The sequence below is a fragment of the Leishmania panamensis genome (assembly GCF_000755165.1).
Source record: "Leishmania panamensis strain MHOM/PA/94/PSC-1 chromosome 34 sequence".
NCBI classification, from domain to species: domain Eukaryota; phylum Euglenozoa; class Kinetoplastea; order Trypanosomatida; family Trypanosomatidae; genus Leishmania; species Leishmania panamensis.
Genome location: NC_025881.1, coordinates 1,764,582 through 1,785,278, shown reverse-complemented (window position 1 = coordinate 1,785,278; position 20,697 = coordinate 1,764,582). Strand labels below are relative to the sequence as shown.

The 20,697-nt window shown below is 54.4% G+C and overlaps 4 protein-coding genes across 4 annotated transcripts, besides 2 other annotated features; all 4 read right to left on the bottom strand.

Annotated features, from left to right (window-relative positions):
* The first annotated feature begins 518 nt into the window (after positions 1-518).
* Positions 519-1,185: a repeat region.
* A 609-nt stretch (positions 1,186-1,794) lies between these two features.
* Positions 1,795-2,983: a repeat region.
* Positions 2,984-3,755: 772 nt separating this feature from the next.
* LPMP_344820 (ceramide phosphorylethanolamine synthase, putative) lies at positions 3,756-4,913 on the bottom strand (the record flags this gene model as incomplete). The annotated part of the gene is made up of 1 exon (XM_010704599.1): positions 3,756-4,913. One exon carries the CDS (start codon positions 4,911-4,913, stop codon positions 3,756-3,758), a length of 1,158 nt encoding a protein of 385 aa, XP_010702901.1.
* Positions 4,914-8,255: 3,342 nt separating this feature from the next.
* On the bottom strand, positions 8,256-9,299 carry LPMP_344810 (hypothetical protein; the record flags this gene model as incomplete). Its single annotated transcript, XM_010704598.1, has 1 exon — positions 8,256-9,299. The coding sequence occupies one exon, from the start codon at positions 9,297-9,299 to the stop codon at positions 8,256-8,258; it is 1,044 nt and encodes a 347-aa protein (XP_010702900.1).
* Positions 9,300-10,314: 1,015 nt separating this feature from the next.
* LPMP_344800 (hypothetical protein) lies at positions 10,315-10,950 on the bottom strand (the record flags this gene model as incomplete). Its single annotated transcript, XM_010704597.1, has 1 exon — positions 10,315-10,950. One exon carries the CDS (start codon positions 10,948-10,950, stop codon positions 10,315-10,317), a length of 636 nt encoding a protein of 211 aa, XP_010702899.1.
* A 4,356-nt stretch (positions 10,951-15,306) lies between these two features.
* On the bottom strand, positions 15,307-18,393 carry LPMP_344790 (hypothetical protein; the record flags this gene model as incomplete). Its single annotated transcript, XM_010704596.1, has 1 exon — positions 15,307-18,393. The coding sequence occupies one exon, from the start codon at positions 18,391-18,393 to the stop codon at positions 15,307-15,309; it is 3,087 nt and encodes a 1,028-aa protein (XP_010702898.1).
* Between the last annotated feature and the right edge of the window lie 2,304 nt (positions 18,394-20,697).

Genomic DNA, 20,697 nt, shown 5'->3' with positions numbered 1-20,697 from the left:
CGTGGTAGTGCGCGTGTTTTGTAAGGGTGTAGGGGGGGTGGCGCACAAAAAAAGGAGAGCAGCACGTTGAAGGTTTGGAGAGCGCGCGTATATGCGTGGGTGGAGAGGAAGGGTGGGTGACTGGCAGAAGAGATGTCGAGATGTTTTTCTTGTAGGTCGTGAATAGGCAGCTCTAAGAATGATGTACTTGCTGTTACACAAGAAATGAAACGAATGCGGCGGCGCTGGTGAGAGGAGAGCGAAAGAGTGGGAGTCGCTTACGACTGGGGTATGTAGTGGTAGAGGAATAAAGATGAGCGAGAAGGATTGGTAATGAAGATGAAAAGGATAGGAGTGGACGATGGAGAAAAGTTGAGGGGATGTGGGCTCGACCGCGGAGAGAGAGTTCACAGCGAAGAGCAACAAAAGGGAGATACGGTGAAGAGGAAAACATCCAGAGAGAACAAGTGAGAGATGGCACAGAAACAAATATGACGCTGTAGTCCATCTATACCCGCTACGAGGCGTCCTTTTTCCTGATGATGCCGGCCGCCTCAGCTCGTGGTGCCTCGCGTTCCGTGTCCACTCTTGGTGGGGAAGCCACGCAGCCTGCAGCGGCCTGCCTGCGGGTAGAGTTGCAAAGTCTTAGTGTCGGCGGAGAGGTCTGGGCTGCTGCAGTGCGGAAGAAACGTGCGGCCATGATCAGACCTACACTAGCTCACCATGACTCGTGTCGACGATTCAACAACTACACGCATCCACCTGCTGCATTAGCTGCACTGCGGCGATGTCGCGCGTAGTCCTGGACGTCGCCAGGGGGTGCTGGTTGGACCGGTTGCGTGGCGAATCTTCGATAGAAGCCGGCATTCTACACGAGACGCATTTCATCCCACAGGCCAGCAAAGAATTTGCTCTCCCGGCTTTTCAGCATTCCGGTGTACACGAAGAGCAGAGAAGACCGGTGGTGGGGTATCCGTGCGCATACAAGAGGCCATATGTTTGTCTGTAGGGTTCCCTCCCCTCCTCGCGGATAAAGTGAAAGTAGAGGCGGTCTGGCACTGCTACGATGAGCCTACCAGACGAACACGCCTCACGTCCGGCGTCATGGCAGAGAGTGGCCTGGTGGCACGGGAAGTTCTCCAACAGACACCAAGTGGCGTCGCACCCCTTCCTCACGTTACCGGAATAGACGCGAACTCCCACCACACGATGTGGGGCAGGAAAGAGCGACCTGATCGCGCTGGGACGATTCTGCACGATTAGCTCAAATACCAACTACTCCACCTGGGCAAGCGATGAAGACACCTCGACATGGCACAGTGCAGACGGGGGCCACAGAAATGCCACCGCATGTCGCCCTGATACTGGACGACTTCACCTATGATTGGTCCATTGTCGCCACGATGCCGAGTAATCACGGCACGGCCAAGTTCACTATCAACTTCACAGAGAAATATGAGTCCGTGCAGTCAATGACGGCTGGTGCCCAATGATATCCTTTCTGCAAAGCAAGCAGAAAGCCGCGCCGTTCCTTGGTTGCCAAGTAGCCCTGCAGAGACCACGTCTACAATAGCGACACCGAAGCGACGGCCCGCGAGTTTCAGAGGGCCGCTCTGGCACCGGTCACCACGAGAGTCCGAAAGGGCACCAAGGGGGGAGGGACGAATCATGCGTCTAGTCGCATCTACCACAATGTTGCCACATATAAACAAGCAGAAAGTACTCCGTGTAAGGATAAGGTAAAACTCCGGCTTAAAATAATGACTGCAATCACCAAGAAAGCTGACTCATGTGGTAAACAACAGAACATTCTGCACGCCAGAATCGACACGATATGAGGCTGCTCTGCAAAAGGTACCGTGTGGACCGCATGGTCCCAGCACTCTCTCGGAGATCTTCATGAAAAAGCTCCGAAAAAACCCTCGAAGGATGGATTAATCTCAGTAAGGTTCTCATCAACGGTGAGCCTCGATCATTGGCACGTATCTAGAAAATTCATGTCCTCGTTCGCGCCGTGCGCACCAGGGATGAGACAAGGCAACAGCCATCTCTCAGTGCGAAAAGGCATGCCAATGCGTTGGTGATGATTTTCCAGCACAAATTGACGCAACATCCAGCGGTGCCCCTCCACACCACCGAGACCCCACCATCACCACCACGCAACCTAAGCCATTCACGATGGGTGAGCCCGGGATGACACCCCACGAAGTCCACTGCACCTTCTCCCTGGGCCTCGACGAAGTCCACTGCTAGAGTGTCAAGGTACTCCCGATGCGCGGCAGGAGGGTGCTGCTGAACATCTGCGGCTAGGGCGTCGCCATCGACTTTCTCCGTGACACGTGGAAAGAGGAGTGTAATGAGCTCCCTTTGGCGCAGCGCGAGCCCGACGATGATCCCGCGCTCAACCGCCCTGTGGCGCTGACCAGCCATCTGGGAAAGTAACTCGAACAAATGGCCTCGCGACTGGTGCGCGACAACCAGTCAGACAGGTTCCAACCAGAGCTCTCTGGCTTCCGTCCCCGCCGCACCACCCGTAGACCCCCTGGACTTGCTCCCGCACAAGGTGGCGCAGCGGCAGCCGGGTACCGAGGCTGTAGCACTGCTTGTGTACTCCAAGCTCGCGCGTCTGACGCGGCAGACCACGGCGCCACCTCTGCTGATGACCTCGCACTCCTCACCGTCCGCCGCAGAGAGGGGCGCCATACGAGCCGCGCTGCGGTGTGCGTCCTCTAGGGCGGTGGGGGCGGTGCGTTGTCGCACAACTGGACGCCTGGACGCAGCGTGCTTGGATCACGGCGTGAGGTGAGCCTCCGAGTCCGCCCAGCACCCATCGCGCGGCCCGCGCCGAACAAAGGGGCGAGGAAGGGCATGAAGAGCCCGTTAGACGCACGCCCCGCATCGACGGCAGACGACTATAGCTAGACAACCAGGTGGTGGTCGTGGTGCACAGGAGGTCCATGGGCTGTGGTGGGGTGCGTCTGCCCACTGGTTCGTTGATGGCGGAATGCCCATGCTGAGCAGTAACAGGTGTTACCTGTATGTTTGCAAAGAGATGGATGCTACTAAAATTCAGAGTAGTGACGAAATGGATGGCGTTCTTTCCTCGTTACACCACTGGAGATATTCATTGAATGGTGCTAATGAATTAAATTTCAGTTTGCGGTCACGGTCAGAAGGAGAGAAGGAGCGAAGGAGAGAGAGGTACGCAAACGAAGTTTTCTTGGCTTTGTGAAGGGTACCCGCTACGAGCTATGAATGATACGTTGTTCTCTTTTGTGTTTAACCTACAGAGCTGGAAACAACTCGCTTTGCACCCGTGCATAATGCTCACACGCACACACGCACACACACACACAGACAGGGGTGTGTCTTTTGCGGCATTACTCCATCATTCGCTCTAGCAGCCGCTTTACAGTGCGGAGCTGCCACAAGAGAAGAGGAAGGGGTGGCGTGGTGTGGTGTGGTGCACTGTGAATGAGAAAAAAAAAGGAAGAAACATACATTAACCCTCAAAGACCCCCCTGCAGGTAATACAAGCGTACAGACAAGCCGAGAGAAGAAGTAATTAGCCAGTTAGAACAATACGAAATACACGCCTTTGTGCAGAAAACGCTAGAAAGAGAGATTAAACTGCGATAGTCAGTTAGGCCTATAGTACATTCTCTGCCATGAGCATCAGACACACCAAGCAACGAATTACCTTCCACAGTCCCTTAATAAGAGAAGCCACCAAAGGCATGAAAGGGGTGCCGAGCATGGGCTAAGGAGGTCGTGCATCAATGTTGCAATGTCTCACACACATCAGGGTGCAGACCGTTGCTCTCTGACGAATCCTTCATCCGCAACAAGTGTGTATCTCTACCACTGGATCTGGCCGTCACACTTTGTACGGGCACTGTGGTCTTGGTCACGCCTTCATATTCTGGCATAGGTGACGATGCAGCTGACTCGTCTTGTGCTGGCATGTGAACAACAACCACAACCTCATCTGTCGGCCACCTCTCCTCGGTCGTGTTCGTGCCTGGCCACGGCAGCCAGCGAATCAGCAGCTGCAATTGCCACGGCGCACCAGTCTCGGCATGGCTGATTAGCTTGTACGTTGCGATCATCACGTACATCGCCACTAGGATGTCATCCGTGTAGTGTGAACGAGAGGCGAGGATGCAGTAGAAGCTTGCCGGCAGAAGCACGGATGCCCACACCCGCATCGCCCATGGGTACAGAAAGGGGCTGTAGTCCCAGATTAGCATGAAGGCGAGACAGAGGATCATCGTGTGGCCGCTGAACATCAGATCGCCGCAGTGAATCGAAGCACTACCCAGTGTCACAAGGGTGAGGATGACGTTAACCACGGGGTCCTCGATTGCCTGCGGATGTTGACAGTGGTTGTCGGTCGCCGGGTATGACGTCGCCACAATTACAAGAGCGCGGAACAGCACCACCACGCTGTAGGACGTAAGGAAGCGGACTACCATAATCTGAAGGACCCCTTTCAGGGGGTAGGGGCGCCGGCCCGAGTCGAGGATGCCAAAGACGACACGATTTACGGACGTGCCGATCCTCGGGATGCGCTCCAAGAAGGTCAAGTTCGGCATACCTTGCTCGTGCCGCTCCAACAAATACACCTTGAATCCCACCACCACCATCGTTGCATTCAGCAACAAGATGATAATGTCAGTGCCGATCTCAACAAACTCCACCTTCGGAATCCACTCCAGGAGGAGATCGGGCAGCGGCGGCATCCTCTTGGGATCCGGCATACGCCCGTTCGTGATTACTATGGCCACGCCGAGGAACAACGCCGTGAGTGGCAATAAAAGCGCAAAGCGCATCACCTGCGTAGTCAAGGGTAGCGGTTGCTTGTACCACGGCATGGAGCTGGTCTCGTCATCTTCTTTGCGTCCTGGTACGTGCACTTTCTCATGACTCGGCATTGCGCTCGCGGCGAGGGGGAGTGGTTGAAAACAGCAGCGACTTGCTGCTCACAGTCTTGGTGACGAATAGCAACGAGGATCACACGTGTGCGTCGCTGGTGTGGGGGGTTTTGCAAGTAGCGTTTTTCGTCGAGCCCAAAAACTGATGTGTGTTTCAACACTCAGAAAAACCACCAAACAGCAAAGAGCAAAAAAAAAAATCAACGAAGAGAGAGAGAGTACAAATGGTGAGCGCAATTGAGAAAACAAAAATGGGGAAAAGGACCTCTGTGTAAATGCCGCAATCAACCGTGATAAAAAAGAACGCCAAGTTGTCAGTACAAGTGCAAATTACTCACCCAAGATGCACGCAACGAAAGGGAACGTAAGACAGACAGCGGATGGCAAAGAGAATGATAGAGGGGGGAGAGCACACTAGGAGTATGCACACTCACATTTCTCGATTGGGAAAACTTGAGATGGTCGAGTTAAATTTTTAAATGGGTAGTGGCGCAGACAAAGAAAAAGACAATATGAACAAGGAAGTGAATAGCATGAGAGAGAAAAACAGGAGAACAAGAAAGACAATACACGGGTGATGTACTCAGAGATTTTAAGGGAGGAAAAGGAGGAGAGTCTTGCTTTACCGTATAAAGCAGTGCCCGTCAGAACCTTAAAGGGGAAGGGGCAGTGAGCTGTCGTAGATGGTGTGTGCGTGGGTGCTGCTGTGCATGAAGGCGTATTCGAGTGCTGCTTTGTGGTGAGATGTATTGGTGGGGAGCACTAGCAGGGCGTATGCTACGACTCTCACGTGAATGGCCTTCTAGATCTTTTCTTTGCTGGTATTGGTGCTGGGAGCGGTGATGACAGTGATGGATATTACTGTGCTTTCGACGAGGAAATGGTGGTAGCGACTCACCGCACTTGATGAATCCGAGGAAAGGGGGAAAAAAAAATGCATTGACGAATGATTCAAAAACCGAAGCCGGCATATGCGTATTTTTATGAGAAAAGATGACGTAGGAAAAGAGGAAGAAGAGAGTTGAGACTACCAAAGTTTCACCGTTGTGACTGGGATGCAGAACATCAGCGAGGGGGGAGAATCCGTACCCACAGAAAACGTCTGTATTGGTGCTCTTCGGCAGGTACTGGTGAGACCAACACGAGAGGACTCATCCAACGTGCTCGCCAGCCATGTAGAGGACCTATGCGCAGCATGTGCACAAGCAGCGCTTGCTGTCGATGCCGAAGGCGAGCACGGGGCTGCACGAGAAGAGGCAGAAAAAGGAAGAAGCGGTCTTACCAGTTTTTGTTACCGCACCGGTATGTTCGCACGCTGCTCAGCGTAAAACCTCCTCCTCTCCACAAAGACGTTGCCTATGACGTGTGGGGAGGGGCAGGGTTGTGTGGTAGCTGCCTGATATGTGAGCAAAAAAAAGCTAGCGAAATAGAGCGAAACGAAAAAAAAAACCGTTACTCACACACACAACGACACCCAACAGTGGAGGAAAGGGATTTAACAGTCAGGCAGTCACAAGTGCACGAAGGAAAGAGGGGCAGAAGAGTCGAAGCAAAGAAGTATGCAACACGTGGAGAGCAAGAAAGCAACACAAGCCCACGGACTGGGCTATCCTCATCAGCCAAATGTGTTTGCTTCTTCTCTTCCCGCATGCACTATCACATCAAGCGAGTTTCCTCAGTAACAACTGCGTACACAAAGATGGAGAGAAGAACGCAGGCAGTCCATTCAAAGTTTCGCTGGCAAGGAGGAGGCAGAGGAGGACACAAAAAAAAGAACCCACCTCGAGGAAGATCATCCGCGCAGTGCAGGACAACAGGGAGCACATCGAGAGAGGTGCCACGGCGGTGGAACCCGCACAACAAACTGACGCTTTCCTGCTCGAGCAAAGCAAAGCGTACCGAACCACACACACAGAGACAGCTGCGAAGTGCGGCCTTGAGCAACAACGCCCAAACTTCACAAACACGCCGCCTACTAAAAAAGGCCGATAAGAAAAACTGATGCACAACGCCTCGAGTAGTGAACCAATGAAGAAGAGCACACGTCTACCGAGCCGCGTGGCATGGATGGGTCTAATCAACGTCAGAGTCCTTAGCGGGGGGGATGTGGAAGTCTTTGGTGCCTCTGCAGTTGACGTGCTCAAGGCCCAATCTTACGTCGCTGGCTCACTTGTGCTTTTCACCGCCATCATGTACGTCGTGCTGAGCAACGACGGAGCTGCAGTTGTCGTCGTGGTTGTTGTCGTCACCTGACCTGCAGCCCGACTGTAGGCCACTTGGCGCTGAATCGAAATCGAAGTGGAGAGAATCAGGCAGAAAGCCACCGCTACAATGGGAATGATGTGTCCGTAGCGTAGAAGTACTGCGTTCGCTCTCAGGCGCGTGCGCTGGTAGGCAACAGCGAGCGCCGGCTGTACATGGATCGCCGAGGAGGGCTCGTTGTTCTGCAGCATCGGTAACTCGCTCTATGACCACGGCGACACCTTCGAGTATGAGAAGAGAGCGAGAAGGAACGTGCAAGAAGATGTGAAGTCGGAGGAAGCAGCCACACACACACACACACGAGGGCAGTTGGCGAGGAGAGCTCGAGCTGACACCGAGAGAAGAAGGGGAGAGAAGAAGACAGACGTGCTTGCGTGTCCGGGAAGTACTTTTTGTTCAACTTGTGGCGAGAAGTGGGGCTCGCACGTGGGAAATGTGGAGCGAGACTACAAAAGCCGAGCTCTCCAGGGGTGCTCAAGGGGAGTTAGACGATTCTTTTTTCCTGGTAGAGAGAGTGCTCAGATGATCTGGCATAGAGCACAACAACGCCGATGCACACACGCACACACCATCGCGGTAAGTCTCAGTTGGCCGCGAAGAGATGTAAGTGAGTAGAACATGTTAGAGGAGAAAAAAAATACGGCAACGAGGTTGTGAGCCCATTTTTGAAAGGAGATGGCAGTAGTAGAAGCAAAAGAGACACACGAATGAATGGTGAGACGCATTTGGCCAAAAGTCAGTCGTTGGGTTTATCGACGAAGCGTATGAGCATCCACAGGGCGCATGCGTCAGCGCTGGTGCACGAATAGGCAGTCGCTTCTTCCGCCATTGAGTACAACAGAATGGCATGAACACGCAGAGAAGCGGTGCACAGCCTCGCCTCTCTGAGCTCCCGCTAACTATGGGTGGCTCAATTAATTTCAGATATGTGTGAGGATGCCAGGGTCGCTGCTCAATATGCACCCACCAACGAACACAACTCTACATTTCTCACTCTAGATGGAGGCAAATGTCGTACACCACACCCACCCACCCACACACACATGCACCAACAGCCGGTACACTCTTGTGCTGTCGGTGTCAAGAAATTAACGACTGTGACGGCACAGTCTCGGCTTTACGCAGCTCGACACATCGCAGTCGCTCATTCATGACATCTACGAGCATCACCGCCATTTCCGACGTCGCATGTGTTACCGTTGGTGTAAGGTTGCCAAAGGCGCGGCACCAGGGCTCGCGCTGCACTTTCCACGCAAGCGGGTAGAGGTCTGTGCTCAACGCTCCCGGCAGCGGAATCCACCGCTTCTGAATCGAGGCGTCGTTGACGGCACGCAGAAAGAAAAGTGTGGCCGCGGCAACCTCTTCAGGGGGGACTACATCGGGTCCACTGCTCTGCTGCTGATTTGCTTGAATCTTGCCTGTGTACTCGTTGTACAGCTCGACCACACGCTCTGGCGATGACAATCGTGCCAGGCGCCGCGCATTGGCTCGATTGTTCACCGCCAAGACGCACAGGGCACGGATGCTCACGTCGAAAGGGATTACACTGTGTATCATCTTCTCCCACAGAGCGCTACACAGCACATCCGAGTCGAACGCCTCATCGTTGCGGAGGACAAGTGCGAAAGAAGCAGCAGCGCCCTCGACAGGTGACGTGGGGGTCGTAGTGTTCGCCGCCGTGTCCATCAGAGACTGCTGCTGACGGACGAAGCTGTGGACGTTCAAATTTGCCCAGGAATGAAAGATGTCCGCAATGTAAAAGTACGGAATCTCCTCCGACGCGTGCTCCTCCAGGTACGCCACCTGCTCCGGAACAGCGCATTCCCTTAAGACCTCGTCAAAGGACATGCGGTCTGAGATCTCGTTCTCATTGTACCCCTTTTCCAGGAGCTCAATTGTGGACCTCAGTGTGTCGGCTGGACAGCCGTACTTTTCCACCACCGAAGTCGGCAGCAGACGCTGAGTGTAGAGCTGCAGTTTGAGGTTGTGCACGTTGAGCCAGCGCTGCATAGGCTCCGTCAGAAGGCCGCTCTGCTCCACAACTGTGAAGCCGGCCCAGCCAATGCCGAAGCCGACGACCGGCAAGCCCACATTTTTGAAGAACACCCTAGCATACACGCTCATCTATCGCTAAACAACGCTGAAAATGTGTTTTGTGCACCTGATTAGTATGGCTCACGTTTGCCAGTGAGTTCAGAAAAAGAAGGATGAGTGGTGACCGTTTGCGTTAGGTGGGGACGGCAGTATGGAAGTATGCGCTAGTCTCATTTGCCCAGCTTCAGGCATGCGCGCACCATACAACCAGGGAGAAAAGGCGAGGAAGAACGCGAGAGGAAAGTTCGAAAGGCAAAAGCCCTTCCATCGCTGTCAGTGCCCCAGTCGTCTGTACCGTAGTCGCGGGCACACGGCACACACAAAATACAGTGGCAAGTGAACTACACAAGAAAAGAAGGTATCACTGAGGTCCCCTATCCACAGAAAGTGCAGGGAAACGTGCTGATCTAGTTCTCCCCACATCGACCCGAGTGCGAGGAAAGAAAAGGGAGACCCCCCAGGCAGTCTACTGCGCCCTTTCAGTCGCTCAGATCCGCATCACTCCATCGCTGTTTTAGAGCCACGGCGTGTTTGGGCCGCTGACAGTCATTGAGACTTCTACCCTGTTAGGCTTCGTGTTTTTTCGCTCACCATTCTTAATAGGGTGGCTCTCTGACTAGCCCGGCGACACACGATTCAGAGACGACCGCGCACAGCGGTGAAGGAACAGCCGCCCCCCCCTCCAAAAAAAAAAATGTACAGAAGGTGGTGAAACAACGTACACCGCATGTTTACACGTCAAAGGACCAGCAAAACTATGTATGTCACAGCCAGCGTCATGTGCGCAGATGCCAGTCCCACTCTCATAGCATCCCTCCGTCCTCCCCTTCTGCTTCGATCCGCAGAAAGGAGAGGGGACTGGAGAGAGTGAAGTGGGGAGAGAACGAATCAGCGAGCGAGCGAGCTCAATTGCAAAAAGGGAAAAGTAGCGCTTGTGATACGGCCATCAGGTCACTCCTTTGCCGCAGAGAAACGCCGGTCAGCAGCTCCCCAGCCCCACCCCTCGTCGTCGCCAACGCCAACAAATCTGTACAGCGAGTGTATGTTAGAGGCTAGTCTTAGAGGCGGTAGAGGATGCCAGCGCCTCGGGCCCGGACGCACTCAGCAGCTTCTTACCGTAGCGGTCCATCAACAAGGATGTAACCCGCTTTGAGAGGAAGTAGGCAGCCGCAAAGATGACGACGTGGCGAAGCAGACGAAAGATGAAGTGGCGGAGAAAGGAGAGTTTCTTCGGCTTGCGGATCCGTGTTCGCCTCGGCATATACCGCTGTTCACGCGGTATATCAGAGAGTGCCTTGCGTAGCTCGTACTTGCGACTCATGTAGCGCTCCTCGTGATTCAGGTTCTCCTCTTCCAGCTGTCCCATGCGCTGAGTGATGCCGACATACTCGCCAACAAACTGAACGGCGCTGCCGAGCGTTATCTGCATGACTTGCGAAAACATGCCCCACAGCTCCATAATGCGGCTCGTCATGAACATCATCATCTGGGCACGCTGCGCCTCGGGGGTCATGCCCATGCCATACATGCCTAACCCACCCATGCCCATCATTCCAAGACCGCCATACATACCGCCCATGCCGAGTCCACCGTAGCCGCCGTACATGCCACTCATACAGTATGGGTCCATACCCATTCCATACCCGGTGCCCATGCCGTTGTTGAACGCGTTCGCATTCATCGACGCCGTAGCTGCGCCGACGGTGCCACCGTTCGCCGCCGTCACATCCGTGGACAAGGACGTTGGGGAACTCCCCGCGAGCTGCCCAGTACCGGAAGTCGGGCTGACAGTAAGAGCACCTGTCTGTGATGTGAGAGGCGTCGAAACGCTCGGTAATAGCACTGCTGAAGGGGAGAGGGACGAGTTGGTCGGCGAAACGGGAGCCGTAGGGCTCGAGGATGAACCTGGGGGACCGTTGGACTCGGCAACAGCTGCCGCTGGAGCAGTAAGCTGCGAGCTCATGCTGATTTGGTGTGTGACCACCTAAAGAGAACAAAAAGAGCGGAAGCCAAAGCGAAACGTTTGAATGGTGAAGTAGCGTGCCAGCAGCGCGTGTTTTTGGCTACACTTCTGAGTTTGCTGTTCTTGCTGCAAGGGGAGGGGGAAGCGTCCTCAAAAAGGGGGCGGGTGTGAAGGAGATGCAGTGTGCAACCTGCGGGCGTGGCGGCACCATCGAATGATGTGTGCATCGTCAAGAGCACATGATGAAGCAGAGTAACAAAAAAAGGACAGAAGAGAGAATACAGAGCCTCAGCGCAGACGCCTTGAAGCAAGGTAGTCCTGTGGCAGTGCAGCTCCGCACCATACATGCACGACCGAGGTTAGCTACAAACGAAGATGCAATCGGAAAACTGCAACGCAGCGCTAGTTCGGCCCTTTGTACTCTCTGACACCTCCTCACTGTAGGCCCAATGCACGACTGAGGAGGGATAAAAGGGTCGCAAAAAGAAAAAGAGTTAGAGGGGCGCGGTGCGGAGCAGGGCAAAAAAAAGCCCTGCACACAGCATTCTTTCGCAAAACCCTGCGTGCGCTACCTATCGTACGGCCACGACGAAACAGCTCGGCCACTAGCGTGACTCGAGTGCCTCCATCCTCCTCTTTTGTCCTCGTGTTCTTCCGTGTTTTCAGTTTTGCGAGGGCGCGTTGCGTGTGTGTGTGTGTGTGTGTGTGTGCGTGTGTGGGTGGGAGGTGCACTTTCTTTGTTAGTTCTTTCTTTTTCTCCAGAGAAGTGTTACGTAGCTTACCTAATACCTCTTAGATGAAGGTGACAGCTGACTTTTTTGGTTAGTGGTGAAGGATTGAAAAGTGAAAAGCAAACAAACAAACAAACACCATCATAACCACCACCACCACACCAAAAAAAAACGACAACAATACGTTTTTTTGTTTGTTTTGTTTGCTTGCCTGCTTTTCTGCTGCTTTCTGTTACGTTGAACACACGCAATCATCAACAGAGAGCGACCGAGTGACTAAGAGAGAGGAAGGAAGGAAAGGGGGGGAAGAAGAAGAGGAAGGAGGGAGGGAGGGGCAAAACAGAACAAGACAATATTGCGGAAGGAAAAGGCGAGAGTACGACAAAGAAGAAAAATCAAAACTACAGCCACACCCAGGCAGAGAAAGAGAGAGAGAGGCGCGCACGTGCACAGGCACCCATGCAACCACTAGAAGAGAGCACACATACAACAGACAAAGACGTACAGACGAGGGGGGCACATACAGACGCGAACACCGTATGTGGGGGGAAGGGGGGTGCGAAGCAGTCGAAAGCAAAGAAGAGCTGCACACAAACGCGCACGCGTGCACAGCTAAAAAGCCCTTTTGCGCTTGAATAGCACAATGATAAAAACAAAGGCGAGAAGAAGATGCACAAACTTGTACAGGAGGGGCAGTTAGGGCACGCAGAACACAGGGAACGCTATCCACTTGCCGTGTGCAGAACGTCTAGGATGTAAACGTGGGACTCCTTGAGTGTGTGTATGCGCGCCGGCAGCTGTCCAGGTAGCATACGTATGCAACGCCATCTGCACACTCCACGCGCATACGAAGTAGCCCGTGCCTGGGCGCACATCCAACAATAAAACAGTGAGTCAGCACACATCAAGCAAAACGCCTCGCGTCACCGGGTTCGGGCTTCGACGCGTCTGTTGCAGTCATCGCGTCTGCAAGAGAAACCCGACTCGAGATTGCGAACCTTTTCAGTGGTGTGAGAAGAGCGCAGGAAGGATGCTCGACAGCCCAGTCGAAGTTGGTCTTCCTTCTGCGACCCTCCACGCATCTTGCTTCTTCAGTTGGACATTCGTTGGGGTGCGCTTGCGAGTTCGAGGTCGTAGTAGGTAAGAAAGCTCCTTGGATACCCCCACCCCATGCGTTGAGTGATGCGAGATGGTGAGAAACAGGGGGGCAAGAGACAAGTCCAACAAAACAGCGACGTGTCAGCAGGGGCACCCAATGAACAGAGACATGCAACTCACGAGAAGAAGACATCCACACGGATGAGAAACCCTGGTGCGATTGAGAGTCACGAAAAACGAAGGTAACCCCCTCCCCCAAAGACGAACTGACGCTGGTGATGTCGGTAGTGGCGATGGGGAAGGCGGGAGTCGGTCTCTCCTCCCCTCCGCCTCGTCTGCCCTGTCCCTCCTGTGCACAGCAATCTACCAAAAAGAACGCGCGGATGAATACAAGTGCATGCTGAGATGGGTAGGCACGGATACAGACCAGAAGTGCCTCCCTCAGCCACCAACACGCCAATTGGTCTTAGTCGTCGTTTACCTGAACAGAGCAACAGGGAGTAACAGAAAGGGGAATGGGCCGGAGGAGTCACTCGCAGTAGTATCCTTCTATTACCTTTGTCGTCGTCGTTCCTCCAGATAGATGCATCGCGCGTGCGTCGTGAAGAGCGGTCAAGAGCAAAAAAAAAAAGCGACATCACCTGCGTGTCTGTGTGTTTATGCACATGTGCCCTAAAATGGGACGCAGTGCAGTGCATCAGTGTGTGTTATAACAAAAGAGAAAGAGAGAGAGAAAGTACGTGTGCATGTTTGTATGAAATGTGTGTGGGTGGGTGTGGGTGTGCGCAGGTTTGTTGTAGTGGCGGTGATGATGATGATGTGTGTATGTTTGTCCGAGCTCCTACCTAAAACATCTACAACGGAAAACAAAAGAGAAAGCTCAAGAAAGCAAACACGCACACGCACACAACAACAACCAAAAAGACTTCATCATAATAATCATAATACGAACAAGAGAGGGTGAGAGAGAGAGGGGGGTGAGAGAGAGAGCACAGAAGACAAAGAAGCCCAAAGTAAACAAAAAAGGGGGCCACGCACAACAAAACAAACAGGAAAACACAGAGACAGGCAGACAGGCAGACAAACAAAAAGAGAGAGACATACTTGCGAAGAGGCGAGACACTTCGCTAACGCCGGCTTTGAAGGGAGGAGACAGGAAAACGAAGGAGTTCTTCACGAACTTCACGCTTGATTTGGCCTTCGTTGACCCTATCTGCTGACCTAATGTAAACCGAAGGCGGCCAAGTGAAGGAGGGGAGGGGGGAAACGACAAAAGGTGGGCGCGAGATGCTCTTGCTAGTCCGTAAAGAAGGGCGAATCAAAAAAAGGGCATCTTCATCGCCTGCTACGTAAGCGTTTCCTCTTCGTTCCTCACCAGTTTCAAGACGAAAAAGTAGAGCACACAAACACCCACCCACCCCCCTACACACACACACACGAACAGCGCACACAGGCGAACAGAAAACAACCATTGTGAAAATTCTCAACGAGTAAGCACTGAGAGACAAACCAGGCACGCCGACGCGCACGCACGCAAAGAGAAAGGGGGGAGGGGAAAACGAAAACAGCCAAAAACAGCCGAGCAAACCAAACGAAAAAAGCACCAGAGGCCAACAAAAACAAAAGGAGAAACACAAAAGGGACGGGGCAACGTGCCAGCAAAGTGTACAGAGCAAACAGAGAGAGAGAGAGAAGAACGGGACAAGCGAGTGGCAAGAGAGAGAGAGAGAAAAAAAACAAGCAAACAAAGCGAAAAGGAACGGCGTGGGGAGATGCGGGTTATCGGTTCAAGACGAAACCAATGTGGAGAAGGACATGGGCCATTAGCAACACAGAGAAGACTCCCATATGCAGAGAGAGGGGGAGAAGTGAATGCGGGAGGCCGGCACATGTGATGCAGGTGCGGCAGGAATAAAGCAGCCAAAGCGCAACGAGCACAGTGAGAAAAGCACAAGGTCCATGCTACAGAAGCTTCAGCGCTACTCCAGCATATCATGCCTAACTACCCGTTCGACGGCAATTAGCAGAGGAGCAATCACTCAGCAGAGCGCAGGGCTGCGAAATAGTGCTGGAAGTAATGAAGGTGAGCGGGAACGCCGTGCCGGGCCTTATTAGGATCATGATGTAGACAACGTGCACGGACAGTCCCTGGAATTCATGAAGTGAGGGCACAACTCGCGAAGCCCGCATCAGAGCCACTAGAAACACTTACCGGCCCATCACCCATCCTCGCTGCTGTCGTCGCTCACTTGCTGTGCACGTAGTGGCACTTGTCTCCGTACTGACATCCTTCTGCAGTACCAAAGAACCTGCACACGCGCGATGGGCCAAAGCCGCCACGACCCAGACCTCCACGCTTCCCACCGCGGCGGCCGCTACCACGTCGCTGCTCCTCCTCACGATTATCCTCCGTCTCCTCATTACGAGTACTAGGACTGTAGCTGCTGTTGGGGGACGGCGCCGGAGTCGGGCCTCGCACCGGGGAGGTGGGTGCGCCGCTAGTCGTGGTCGTACTCCCTGTTTTGGTGCCGCTCTCGCGCTTCTCAGTCTCTTTCTCCGGAGAGGAAAAGCTCGCATCCGCTGGCGAGGTCGCAGTGTTACCACCGTTGATGGACTGCAGCGTCTGCTGTTGCTGCTGCTGCATCTTCGTGCGAGGCTGCGGCACCTGCACCCCAGCCTTGCTCATAGGTAAGGATTGATACGGCGTCACCGGACTCTGCGCGCCACTGGAAGTGACCGCAGGCCGCCTAGGCAGGCCAGGCCCACCAGCCTCCTCCTCTGCACCTACTTCGCTGGTTGTGTTCTTGCGGTGGAAGCGCATGGCGGGCTCGTCGCTATCGCTTGACTGTCCCGGTACAGCAACGCTGCTAAACAGAACCTGACGGATGCGCTGACGGTCTAACATGAGCGGAATACCGCCACGAAGCTTCTTCTCAAAATCTACGTACTTCAAGCCCCGCAGCTCTTCTATGTTCACATCCGTCAGCAAGTGCGTGATCGCGCTCTCCGAAACACGTGCGGTCAACAGCATTCCGCGCAGCTCCTCCTTGTGATTAGGCCAGCGACCGTTAGCGGCGTTGGTCCTCTCCTGCTGCTGCTGCTGTTCATGTCCGTCAATCAGGGTGGCTACACGCTGCGGCGGGTGTGACTGCAGCTGCAGCTGCGGTGCCACAGGCATTTGTTGCGGCAGCCGTTGCGGCAGCGACGAGGATACCTCTACCTTATTCACCATCACGTGGATGTGGTGGTGGTGATGGTGAATAGGGATGCGGCCTACACCACGCAGCGCTGGCGGGGGTGCGCAAGTCGTCGGGGCGTTCGTGGCGGCAGGGGCGGATGTGACGGAGGCTGGGGTCGATGAACAGGTCCGAGCAGCAGGCAAGCTCACCTCCGGCGCCGGTGAGCTTGTCGAGCGGGCAGAAGCAGCTGCAACCCGCTCCTCGGTGAATGGTTGCGACTGCGTAGCGGACGGCAGCTGCACAGCTGCCGTGACCGCAGGTGGGGGCGCGGCGAAGTGGTGATGATGGTGATGGTGGTGAGAGAGGGGTATGTGGTGCTGGTGATGGGCGAGCGATTGTGCCCCGCGCGGCGCCGGAACGTTCGCGTTTCCGCCAAGAGTCGCGGAAATGGTGCGCAGAGCGACTCCTGCCTCCGCAACAGCGCTATTACTATTGGTACTAGTCGAGTTGGCAGGCGCGCTGCCGTTGGCGGGTGCCGTGGCTGCCGAGGAGGATGCAGCAGCAGCCGGGGTGGCTGCTGCTGCTGCTGCTGTTGCTACTACCGCGTTCTTTTCAGTACGACGCTGCACACTCAATGGGGCGGGAATGTTCATGGTACGCGCCTGCGACTGTTGCTGGGATTGCTGCTGTATCTGCTGCGTTTGGTGCTGCTGCATGGATGCGGACTGCGATGACGGTGGGGTTAGGGTGTGCTGCCCGGTGGGGTTGATATTTGATGTGGACCCAGATGCCGTGTTGCTGCCAGCCCAGTCACTGGCGGGGGCACTGTTGGTTGCCATTGCGCCAATGCCGAGGTGGTGGTGATGGTGGTGCATCGGGATCCCCGGCCCACCACGTCCTATCGTCGGCATCGGGGAAACTGTGGTGGGCTGCGACACGTTAGGCGCCCCTGGCGTGGGCACGCGCGGCTGGTTGCTCGCCGGTGACATTCGCGGCATCAGAAGGTTGTGCTGGGGTATTACATTCATTGCACCTCGCTCCATCGACGGCGACTTCGAGGATGTCACGGAGGCGGCAGCAGAAGAGGAAAGATGATGGTGCGGGTGACGCGATATCACTCCTGCACCCGATACAGTGTCGCTCATGGACTTATTCACAGACACCTCTGTGCGACCGGTTGCACCTGCGCCCATCCCACTCATCAGGGCGGCACCGACCCCCCGGGGAGCAGCACCAGAATCTACGTGGACGCCTCCCATCGCGGTAGCGCCGCGATGCGGCCCTGAACCGGCACCCCATTCTCGACTCTCCTCGCGTTGAAAAAGTACATCGCTATTGGCGCGTAAATCATCGCTGCTACGCTCCCTGCCTGGGTCGCTGGGCTGGGGGGCGAGGCCGCTGCTGCGGTACGGCTTCTGTTGTGCGGCCCCGTCGTGATGCGGAGAGCTGGCGGTGACAGAGTTGCCGCGAGGATCGTGCGGCGACCCATTTTCGCCGACACTGCGGTATCCGTGGCGCTGTTGTGCGCCACGGTAGTAGCTATTACTGGCACCCTCAGCACCGCGACCACCACCACCACCCCCTCCACCGCCCTGCATGTTGTAGCCCATGCCGTACATGCTACCGCTCATGATCGATTGTGCGTACGTGATGACCTGGTCCAACATAGATTTGGAAAGAAGGGAGACGAACAGGGAGTCGGCGCCGGTGTAGGTGAGGATGGTGTTGACAAGATACTCCGTATCTTCGCCGAACTCCTCAGAGAGGATCTGGGTCAGCATTATCTGCATCTGCATCGAAAACTCCTCAAACCCTACCTGCTTTAAGGCAGCGTCTACAATGGCAATGTAGTTGCGCGACAGGTTGTTGTACACATCAACTACTGATTTGTTCAGGCAACCGCTACGGTAGATGAAGGGCTCAATGGTTGGGGCGAGTACACCGAAGTTCTTCCGGACGTGCGCAATAACCGGTGGCACATGTTCGTCCGTCTCATTATCCACGGGGGAGCCACCGGCATGGGCAGCAGTGCCAGTGTCTGCTGCTGTCGGGTTAGGAGTAGCTCGAGATGCTGCGGTGAGTGATGAAGAGCTCACCGGCCTATCCGACTGCGCCTCCCCCATGGCCTTGCCATGAGCATCCACGCCAGACATTTGGGGGCCGTGCACTGTGTTCGAGTTACCCTCGTTCGTACAGCACACACGACCGCGGACACAGAGAAGAAGAGATGTGCTTCACAAAGGCCAGGAGGAGGCCGATTCTGCCTCCGGTGGAGCGAAGTACGCGTGTTAGCACGGAAGGCGACAAAGTAAAGAAGTTGCTGTCGTTCTGGCCGGGTGCTGGCAGCGGTGCTAATGGCTACTGGAGCTTCAATCACAGCACTCTCTATGTGCACTCCTCACCAGCCAGCCTCTGATGCAGTGCTGGGTGAGTATGAGCCTGCGTAGGAGAAGGAGAAACGGGTAGATGCGTGAGTTCTGATAGGTTGGAAGAGGGACCAGGGGGAGTGCCAGAGGAGGCGAACGAGGCAAAAAAGGGGAGTGAAAACCAAATAGCGATGGAGACAGAAGAGCCAAGAAAATGTCCCTTTAGAGATGATAGAGGGAGAGCACGCAGAAGGAAACACACAGAGAGAGAGGGGGAGAAAAAGAGAAACAGAAAAGCAAAGCACGCGGAGCAGAGACGAAGAAGGCGGTGAAGCGGAAGAAAACAAACGAAAACAAAGAAAACGTGCGCCAAAGAACACAAAGAGGGAGAGGCGTAAGAGGGAGGGTGTGATTGAGGGCCGTGCCAGATCAAGGGTGACTGTGTATAGATGAGGATGCTTTCCTCCGTCTATCCGTGGGTGTTTCTAGGGATCTTTCGCTTCGTGCGCGTAGCTTTCGTGAGGGTGAAGGTAAGTAAGTCCACAAGTAACGTTGCGCCTACAACGAAGACACATCCGAAACACGGCGAACAGAAAAAAGGGAGGCGAGCTCAGCGAACAACACAAACGAGTCCCAACTCGAGAATGCTACGAGATAACAGAGAGGAAAGAAAGAAGGAAAAGCCAACAGTGGCCTGGTGTGAGTGGTGTAACTGCGACGAGAAGCGACAGGGAGTGGAAATGTTAGCTAGAATCGCGAAGGGCGGCCGCGGTGAATCGAGCTCGAGCGCGCACGTTGCCTCACAGAGAGTGTTGTGGAGTGCGTGGGAGTGTGAGTGAGTTTGTGTGAAACGAAAAGAGAGCACGGGAAAGAGAGAGAGAGAGGCACAGACACACATACACACTAGCAGAGGCTAAGAGAATCTCGAGGCGGTAAATCTGAAACGTTGAAAGGATAGACTGCGGAGCGGCTAAGCAATGAGCTAATCTCACGCACACGTACACACAAAGTAATAAAAAAGGGAGGAAAGGGATACTTAAGAGAGAAAAGAGAAGAAGAGTGCAAATAGGAAGGCAAACACACGAGCAAAATAAAAGAAAGTGGAGGAGAAAAGGGGGAGCTGCTAGAAATCAGCAACACAAAGAACGAGGAAGAAAGGAAAAAAAAAAGAGAGAAACGAGACGAAGGCGTGTGTGTGTGTGTGCGTGCGCCACCTAACACTCCACGTGGCGACGAGCCAGAGTCAGAATTGGACGGTAGAGAGAGAGAGCAAAAGAGTGAGAGACGACTGCTGTAGAGAGATTTCCGGCTCGTCGTCCACACAAACCTGAGTGGGGATCTGATAAGAGAGCCTGATCACGTTGGTCTTGTGTGTATTTGTGTGCGAAGAGCGCTAGAGCGAACACAAAGCTGTCCAACAGCCCAGAACAGAAATACCGAGCTGGAAAAATGACGAGAAAAAGGGGGAGAAGGCGAAAACCGACAAAAACAGTAGGCGCAAAGCAGAGGCGTTGAAAATGTGACTTGCTAGCCGATGCGCGTCGTCGAATCCCGTGCCTCTTGGCGCTGCTCTAACCTTCAGAGCCACTCTCTCTCTCTCTCTCGCTCGCTCGCTCGCTAGTTCACACGCTCTGAATCTCTTTCTTTATTCTTGCCTTGGGTGAAAACGGTTGCCTACGCAGGCAGGCGTCAGCAAAATAACAAAGAAAAAAGGAAACGAAAGCGCACGAGTCAAGACGCGGGGGAGCGAGAGAACGGGAGGGAGCTGACGAAGAACAACAGAAAGAGAACAGCCGGCAGGAGCTCATTCAAGAGAGAGACAGAGCAAAACGAAGAGCACACACGCACAAAAGGCAAAGAAAGACTGAACAGACCCGACAGCAGACGACGAGGAAAGAAGAGGATGGAAAGAGCGAAGCGGCGCCCTCACGGGATCGCCTCCTCTTGTTCGTTCTTACTCAGTCGCTCCTTTTCGTGCTCCCTTTGCCTTTTAGACGTCCTCGATCGGGCAATCTCTTCCGGTGGTGCACCCTGTCTACAGTTTTGCTCCTGCACCAAGGCACGCGCCCCTCGTCCTAGTCGGCGTTGATG